We start from the raw sequence: 9,712 nt of genomic DNA, 5'->3' as shown, positions 1-9,712 counted from the left end.
TGGTGGTCTAGTCATAGTCAAAGTCGGTGGTTTGATCTTGATCAAGGGTGGTGGCTTGGTCTTGGTCAACTTGAGTGTTTGAACCTAGATGATAATGATCCAATCTCCATCAACAGTGGCAGTATGGTCCCAGTCAACATTTGCGTTCTGGTTTTGGTCTTGATCAAAGTCAACGGTCTGGTCTTGATCAATGGTGGCAACTTGGTCTTGATCAATGCTAGTGATCCGATCCCAAAAGCAACAGTGGACCAATCTCGATCAAAGGTGTTGGTCAATCCTAGTCTGCACCGGTGGCCCCATCCTAGTCAATGTCGGTGGTTCGGTTCTGGTTAGTGGTTGCGGTTTGGTTGCTATTGGTGTTGACAATCAAGTCCTAATCATTAGCAGCAGTCTAGTCTTAATAGGCGTCGATGGTTTGGTCTCGAAAAAAAAGATGGGACAGGTCTTGGCCACCATTGCTGGTCGGTCATGTTGGTAGAGGTCCATTCATGTTTCGCATCAACAGTTCAATCCTGGTCAATAGTAGTAGGTTGCTCTTGGATGGCAACAGACATGCCTTAGGGCCTTAAACAACGCCAACAATTTAGCCCAGGATGATGACGATAGTTTGATTGTTGCGGATTGGTCTTGGGTGATAACACCTGACTATTCTCAGTTAACAACAACCTTTAAGGTTGGATGACAAAGGTGAACAGATTGCAGATGGTGATCGTAGGCTAGTCCCAAATAATGGCAGACCAATATCAATTGGAAGAGGTGAATTGACATCGAACAATGATAGCGGAGTGATATCTGATGACAGCAGTGGACTGGTATCGAATGACGGTGGCAATGATGATGGAGGACTGGCACTGGTTGGTGGTGATGGAAGGTGATTGAAAGTGAATTGAAATTTTAAATTCATAGTGTGTAGAAGGAATTTGAACATGCAAAGGAATTATATTTAAATATGGATTTGGTTAGTTTGACCAAATCCAAATCCATAAATTTTCATGGATCCAAACAATGGATTTAGCTTAAATCAAAATCCATATACATTCTAATATAACATAAAAGTAAGTTTAGGTATATGATGACTGAAAAATATATGAATTTTAATGTATACCACTTCGATCCTCTTTTTTTTTTTTTGAATAAAAGGCCACGGGAAAACCATGCTATGTGATATGATGTGTCATATCAGCGTACAAGAAATTTATCCAATCAAGAGGCGGAGTATCAAAAATATGAACTCTAGAGCTTTCGACAGGAGCTTGGTGAGCCAAACAATCCACGCATTTATTTGCTTATCTAAAAACGTGATCAAAAGTGACCATCTAGTCTCTTATAATAAGATATCTGATTTTATTGATGGTTGCAGTAAGGGGATAATTTGTAAAGAACTCATTACGTATTAACTCTGATTCATTTTTAAATGTAGAAAAACTATTCTATGTTTCTTTGTTTTTTATTATAAACAAAACTGCAAATTTCAATAAGCACTAATTATATTTTTTTTCTCAAAATGTCCTTCATAAATGGATAGCATCACTAAATTAGAGGAAAAAACAAACATTTATTATAAGGGCATTTTAGTTCAAACATTTTAATTTCAAACATAATTATTATGCTCAACTAATTTTTTAAAATTGTGTGAATTGATTAAAATTGTCTCATATTAAAAAACGGAGGAAGGGTGTGTGTGTGTAAATAATTTAATCTCTTTAATAAATAAAATGTACTTTAACTCAATTTATCTGAACCTCCAAAGCTTAAAAAAGAAGCTTCAACACAAAATCTTAGTTGCAATGTTTTAAAAGCCAGACCGAATGTTGAATTGAAAAAGTTGGCTATTCTCAATTTTTATGATCTAGCCAGTTAAATTATTGATTAGACTGGTGATGTAATAATTAAATATAAATAATGTTAAATGTATATAAAATAAATATAAGAAAAAATCTATGGTATGTTAATAAAATGACATAAAATGATCATAATTTAATAATATTATAAATTATAATTTTATAAATTTTCAAATATGGATGGATCTTAGTTAAATTATATATGAGTAGAGTAAAAAATATTTACATTTGCACCTATAATTGTAAACATTTTTATAATAAAAAGTCTCAAATCATATTTTATATATGTGATTGTCCAAAAATAAAATTAGCTTTTAGTATGATCTAATTTTTTGAATTTTTCTGTTTTTTTTATTTTTAACCTTTTTTTAATATTATGTTTAAAATCGATTGGTTCTCTGAAAACTACTCCAATTCTCGGTTTAACTTTGATTTCCAGCTTAATTGCAACTCAATTTTAATCCAATCCAGCTCAATCATGAAAAATAAATTTTTGATCTAGACTAAGCTGCTAATGGCTCTAGTCAACCGTCTAACTAGTTCAACTATCCATTTTTTAAAACAATGCTTAGTTGAAAGGAATAAAAGCTGTTGTAATTCAATGTTCATCGGAATGAAATAAAACTTTGTCCAACTAACTTTTGGCTTCAAAACTGGACATCCAAACGAGCGTCGATTCTCTTTTATTTGACTCAACCGTGATAACCATATATCATTGTTTTTAATTAAAAGGAAAACACGTTTGTAAAAAAAAAAAAAAAACAAAATGAGTATGAATGGACTAGCCATGCAAGCAGAGGATAAAACCATACTTTCATAGTAACATATATATCTAGGGAGAATGACAATTAAGGACCTGCTAAGAACATTAATCTCAATTACGGACCGTGAAATTTTAAAATCCCAGTTAAGACCATGGTCCTTAATTGTGATAAAAAAAATATAATTTGTGAGGTGGGATTTACTAACGCGACTTGAGAATTCACTAATCCAACTTGAGAAAATTACTAACGTATATTGTGAAAACATGAAATCCTACTTGGAGATGGAATGTTTAACAAAAAATACCACTTGAGAATTCACTAACTAGATTTGAAAAAATTTCTAACATATATTGTGAAAAAATGAAACCCCACTTGAGAATCATTAATAAAAAGTGACTTGTCCAAATTGGTGTTTTTTATTAAACAATCGATTTTCAAGTGGAGTTTCATGTTTTCATAATATACGTTAGAAATTTTTTCAAGTCGAGTTAGTAAATTCTCAAGTGACGCTTTTTGTTAAACATTCCATTTTCTAGTGGGATTTTATATTTTCACAATATACGTCACAAATTTTATCAAGTTGAGTTAGTGAATTCTCAAATGGTAATAATGAATTCCACCTCACAAATTACATTTTTTTTATCACAATTAAGGAACATGGTCCTTAATTGAGATTTCAAAATTTTACGGTCTGTAATTGGAATTAATATTCTTAGCAGGTCCTTAATTGTCATTCTCTCATATATCTATGTTAAGCACTAATCATTTTATGAATAATATAACTGTTCACATTATTTCCATCCTTATTATTATTGTCAGGATGTCAAGTGAGTTAGTTTGATGTGGTATTAAAAAAAAAAGTATCACATTGAATATAGTTGAGTTGGAAAAGATGTATATAAGTGAAAAAACCTTTAAATTCTATGTTAAGATTTTGAATTAAGACATGATGTCATATTCATTTGTATGTGTTTATCGTAACCATTGGGTGACTAAATTGTATTCTATCCTCTTCAAAGATGCTTCCCGTCCCAACAATTATGTCCCTCAACCTCAATATTCAGGGTCAATTACAAGTAGTCTAGCTAGCACATACACAAATATATAATCTAATCCACCTTATGTTGAGCTCCTTTCTAATCTCAACCAACCAATCAAATAAATAAATACATTTATTTATTCATAATATAATAACAACAGATCAACTCTTGCATACACTCACTGTACATACACTAAACCGATCAGATACATATATCAGCACATGAAATATATATGGCCATAATTAAATGTATATGCATATATTGTATGTTAATGCTGTACTATCAAGAAACCTTTAGGTCCCGAACTAAAGCGTAGAGAGAGACAGATACGTGATAGTCATAAGCCTCCTTTTTACGAGATCCACATGTTGGAAGTAGAGCCCACTATTATGTATCTATCTCTCTCTTTACTTGGAAAACTTTAGAATCCACACGTACACTTCAGGGGATCGATCCATGCATCAAGAAGCTCGATCGTTGTATGTCTGATGATCAACGATCGAGGAGGACTACATTTTTCTGTCAAGTCTTGCTTTGTTTGGATGATCCATTGCTAAACGGATAAAGGAAGAAGCATGGTCACCTTGAAGAACCAAGTTTGGAATAAGTTGAGGGGAGCTTTCTGAGTTATTACTATTATGACCCACAGGGTCATAACTTATGTAAGGGGCATTACTGTAATAGTCCACAAAAGCTGCTGCTGCTTCTTTACCTATAATATTTGCTGTACTGTCATGAAGAATCATATTATTGTTGTTATCATCATTGTTGTTGTTTAGTAATCCTTTTTGGTCATATGGATCCTTAGTAAGAATGGAACCACATTGTCTGGGTTGTGTCTGGAAGAAAACCTTGGAGACAACTAACTCTCCATCTTTCTCTTCCTCGTTGGATCCAAGGTGGTACTGATGCATAACCCAGTTGGTCTTCTCTGGTTTCTTCTGTCTGCCATAGTTGGTGTAGAGGACGAGGATCTTCTTGAAACCTTTGACAGAACCATTCCATAGGACTGGTCTTGTTTTGCCTGTTTTGTGCCATCTTGTCTCGCTTCCATCTTCGTCTGTGTGGACCTTTCTTCGCTTTCTTGTTCCTGTTGTGTATGCTTTTGATGGCCTGTGAAAGAAATGCCGGATCTGTCCATCTTTGCTTACACCTACATCAGACAAAACATGTTTTGTATATATCTGTGTATATATACCCTGATCAATAATTTTCCGGAAATGATATATACATATATATATGGCATATTGGTAACTATTTCATGGTTCTAAAAAAAAATTAGGCGAAATCCTAATCTCTCAAAATTTTTTAAATATTTTCAATCATACTCTCGTTAAATATTATATATAAATGTCTTAAAATAATGACTAAAATTTTAATATATCATTTTTTTTCCAAAAAAATAATAAATAAAGTAGAGATATATATAGTTGGAAAAAGACAATATAGTTTGGAAGGAGTGTATAATTAATATCTGATTGAAGGGGAAGAAATTGAAGACCGAATTGGAAAAGTTTTCTTAAACTAGTTAAAAACATTTTTTTATATAATAAAAATTAATTAAGTGACAAATCAAATAATCATAAAAAATTCTAAAGAACATTATATTGTACTGAACGGCAGACAAAAGACATAGGATGGGGTAGCTAAAGAATCACACCAAGCACAAATTCTGAGCAATTTTAAACACTTAATTTTGTAAAAGTCAAACTTCACCAAATATATAGAACCTTCTTTAAGAGTAAAATGGCAGCAACATGCCAAGTTTATGTTCCTTGAGAGGTTTGAAAGTTAGTTGGCTACCGTATTTAGAACATGTAGACTTTTAGCCATATAATAAGAAAAAAATGAATAAAGAAGTTACAATTAATTAAAAATTTTCCATAAAAAAGTTGTTGAAGAGTAAAAAATATGAACATTAATTTAGATCTATAGAAAAACATTTAATTTTAACATTGAGTCTTTGAATAAATTAAAAAAAACAATTTCATATCTCTATAAGATATATATATATATATATATATAGTTAATGTAAGATAAGAGGCTAATTTTAGGTTTGGTAGGCATTCCATTTCAAGTGATTTCTTATACCACAATTAAATGAGTTTGTTAAAAGGGGTCACATTAGCAATCCAATGTGCATGCTTTTAACGTTTCTTTCAATATAGCATCTCATTCTCACGCTCCTTAAACACTACCAAAAGTTTCTCTCCTACGATATAAATACATGAAAAGGCCAAAGTGAAAGAGATAATATTACAGTGAATGCTATTAATAAATTAAATTAAAATCTTCCTAATTTTTGTGTACAATGCAGCTTACATAATCTCACTAATGATATGGGATCAAACGGCTTTTGATTTCAAGACCTTATTATTGAATATCTGTAAACTCAATTTAAGTCGTGATCTGCTTTCTTATTGTAAAGAACTTTGAAAACTCAACTTACCTAAGTTTTTTTTTTTTCTGAAAAAATATTTCTAATCTAATCTAATCTATTATTCTAAATTAACATAGATGTGTTTTATATAACATTTAATGTCTTGGTAATCATTCTCCATAGCTTTTATTCCTCATAGAGGAAAATCATTTTCATCAATAAAAACTGAACTTTATGCAGCAAATTTCCTGCATAATGGCACATCAACCTGATGTGAAATAAGATTTTCATATTTCCTTACAACAATTGGCATTAATTTCCTATTTTTTACCAAAGAAAGAAAAGAAGACAAAAAAAAAAATTAATTCGACAGTTTTTTCAAATATGAATGTTGATTTCTAAGGTTGATGTTTTTTTCCTCACATATTTAAAACATATTTCCAAAATTAAAAAAAAAGAATCTTGAATCTTGAATCATGATATATATATATATATATATCCTTGCTTGAGAATCAAGATTAATATTTTAAGTAAAACCTGGAATTTCATCTTTTATTCTTTCAAGCATAATTGTGTGCTTTCCTTTTCTCTTACTTTCTGATCCCCTCACAATTAATACGTAATTAATCAAATTATTATTAATGTTTTTCTTGATATCTCTTAGATGTTTTTCTTGTGTGTTTGCTAATAACAAAGAATCTAAATTATAAGACCCTGTGCTTTAAATGTCAACCAAGATAGGTATACATATACCTCAAGCACAAATTGAAACAAAATGATTAAGCACCACCAATAATAAATCCAAAACATGAGTCATCAGAAAAACATAGTACAACATAATTAACACCAACAACAACAATAACACACATACATGTACTCCCTGGCTTTTTATTACAAGAGAAACTGCTATATTTTTCATTATTTTCTCAAATTAATCCTCATAAAAACACAGTTTATTTTCTCAAGACAAACTTATTTCATCAATCACAAGGACATTTCAGTCCAAATTTTTTCATTTCAGACATAAAATTATTAAGATTAACAAACTTTTTTTTTAAACTGTATGAGTTAGTTAAATTTTGCTTATATTTAACATCGGAGGGAATACGTACCAGGAAGCTTTTCTGGGTGAGTATAACAGATTCCATTCTCGCCTTCAAGCGTTGGAATGAACTCATCTATGAGAGGATGAATCTTACGCACATCAGACAGAGCCTTTGCCTCTAAATGCTCCAATATTTCCTGATCATTTGGATCAAACTTCACTCCTGCTGGTAGCCCTGGAAGCTCATGAATCCCACCCTACACACACACACACATGAATTTCTCACCAAAAATCCAGAGTCAAACTAAAACAGAAACATGTATGTCGGCTTCTCAGAAAAACCCACATACCTGGTCTTGGAGCTGAATGTTATGACCACATGAAGGGCAAGTAATGGTTCGAATTTCGGAGGCTCTCTTTGTTGTGAGGGTTTGATCATGTACGACAGAAGCTTGAGGAGGAGTAACAATGGAGGCCGAATTAACCATCTGAATCGCCTTATTGCTGCTGTTATTATTATTATTATTATGCTCCTCTTCGTCTGATGACTCGTTGCACCACGTCATCTTCTCCTTCTGTGAGAATGAATCACTTGATGAATAGCTTTGACTATCTATCTATCTTATCACCCTCATACATACGCCCCGACGAAGCTAAGCACAGAGTAGTGAATTGGGACAAATAAATCAAAACCAGAACACAGAAGAGAGAGAGGAATAAAGAAAAGGTAAAGATATGGGATAGCTTGTCTCTTTTGGAACACGTTTTCCCCGAAGTACGTGATCAGAATCAGATCACCTTCTTCTTGATGCTTTTATGATCTGGTGATGAAGAAACGTAACGGCGTGTTGTGTGCGTGAATGATCCTAAGATGAAGATTGAATGAACGGTTTTGGTTCGTGGCGTTATGAACTGTTGGCACCTCACGCACAGAGAGAGAGAGAGAGAGAGAGAGAGAGAGAAGGCAAAGGGTGTAAGCGATAAAAGAAGTGTGAGAAGCAAGAGAGATATAGAAATAGGGGGTGGGCCGGGTTGCTTGGACGTCAAGTTTTGAAAGGGAAATGATCCTGTATATACGCGTGTATCACGCAATACATGCACTTGCCCTTGAAGCTTTCGCAAGGTGCATGGTGACAGCTTAGTTCATGCTTTATATCGTATTTGTAGGGCCTGCTCAAAGCTTTTTGTCTGAACATTAGTTTGACGAATTAAAAAAAAAAAAGAAAGAAAAACAAAAACAAAACAAAAACAAAACACTTGAATTTTACAGTCAATAAATTTTGGTATCTATTATTCTAATTACTTTTCTAACATCTTCGTCTCTCCCCCAAATATAAGGAGTTTTTTTTATTGTCCCAAAATATAAAAATAATTTGATAAAAGTAATATTTCATTAATGATTTTTTTTTAAAATTATCCTTAAAGTGGAGAGAGAATTAAAATGATTGTAAATTTAAAGTTTTAATTTAATTGAAAGGTGTTTTTGAAGGTTTGTTGAAAAAGTTTTTAAAGTGTAATTGTTGAGCTTTATTGATATATTTAATATTGTCTCTGTCTTATTCCCTTTGGTTTTAGATACAAGCATTTTCCATCAGCTAATCTTTCACAACTTAGTACATATGATTTTTTTTTATTTTACCCCTTACATTTATTAACCTAGATTCATGTGCAAAGTTACCTTTCACTCATTATAAAGTGCATAGGAAAAACAATATATATATTTTTAAAATGAGAATAAGGACTTTCTTAATATGTGAATTTTCTTAAAATCTGCTTATATTTTGAAATGGGAAAAGTATAATTTGGGATGGAGGGAGTATCAGGCCAAATACTACTCCTTTTGATCTTATTTATAAAGTGTTTAAGATATTTTCAGGTGTTTTAAGAAAATTTATTGTTAATTAAAGATGATAAGTGGCCTTATTATTTGTGCAAATACATTATAAATTTACAGGGTAAAACTGAAAGATTTTTTTTTTTCATTTTTTTGACGTTTTATTGTTACAATCACATTTTGTTTTAAATGTTACCAAACAAGCCTTTAAATGTTGGTTCAATTAAATATAAAATTAAATATAGTATCTAAAAATGAAATAATATTGACCTTTTTTTATATAAATTTATCATGTTCTAATTATACTCATTTCATGAAAAATGAATTAAATCTGATTGATTATAAAGTAAATCATACTGTAATAAATTATTTAATGAGATAATATTATATATTCCCAAATTCATATATCATCATAAAAAATCAAATTATAATTATATAATTAAATTGAATAATGTAATGTTTTACATTACATTTTCATATATGAATTCACTATTAGATGTTGAAGATTGTTGAACAAGGTAGACGTCATCTTCCATTAGCTTTAACTGAAACTTAACACTTCTTGTCTCAAGGATTTCAGGCGGGTGTGTGTCATGCTATAATGTAAAGTTCATGCATTATTTCATAATTAAACTAAACTAACCCTATACGCAAAACTTACCATTTGTCAAGAAAACTAAATTCAAGGAGAAAGACAATAAAGTCCTGAAAGATCAAATTAATGACAGTCAAATCTTCCATAAAATTTTCTGAAAAACGAGTTACAATAGTAATTTAAATAGTAGCAAACAATAATCCCAGTCGTAAA

At 31.3% G+C, this 9,712-nt stretch overlaps 1 protein-coding gene across 1 annotated transcript; it reads right to left on the bottom strand.

Moving 5' to 3' along the window:
- Positions 1–3,758: 3,758 nt before the first annotated feature.
- Positions 3,759–8,034, bottom strand: LOC129285067 (NAC domain-containing protein 73-like). Its single transcript, XM_054920612.1, has 3 exons — positions 7,421–8,034; positions 7,138–7,327; positions 3,759–4,798 (listed from the first exon to the last, which is right to left on the bottom strand). Exons 1-3 carry the CDS (start codon positions 7,634–7,636, stop codon positions 4,155–4,157), a joined length of 1,050 nt encoding a protein of 349 aa, XP_054776587.1. The 5' UTR covers positions 7,637–8,034; the 3' UTR covers positions 3,759–4,154.
- Between the last annotated feature and the right edge of the window lie 1,678 nt (positions 8,035–9,712).

Source organism: Prosopis cineraria, unplaced genomic scaffold (assembly GCF_029017545.1).
Source record: "Prosopis cineraria cultivar Desert tree isolate PC_DT_omini unplaced genomic scaffold, ASM2901754v1 PC11, whole genome shotgun sequence".
NCBI classification, from domain to species: Eukaryota; Viridiplantae; Streptophyta; class Magnoliopsida; order Fabales; family Fabaceae; genus Prosopis; species Prosopis cineraria.
The sequence above is the reverse complement of the archived record's forward strand: the minus strand, read 5'-3'. Positions and strand labels throughout refer to the sequence as shown.

Excerpts from the sequence above, each read along its gene's own strand:
- LOC129285067 (XM_054920612.1), bottom strand. The coding sequence starts at position 7,636 with ATGACGTGGTGCAACGAGTCATCAGACGAAGAGGAGCATAATAATAAT. Across the intron at positions 7,328-7,420 it reads ACATTCAGCTCCAAGACCAG|GGTGGGATTCATGAGCTTCC; the intron begins GTATGTGGGTTT and ends GTGTGTGTGTAG. Across the intron at positions 4,799-7,137 it reads TCACCCAGAAAAGCTTCCTG|GTGTAAGCAAAGATGGACAG; the intron begins GTACGTATTCCC and ends TGTCTGATGTAG.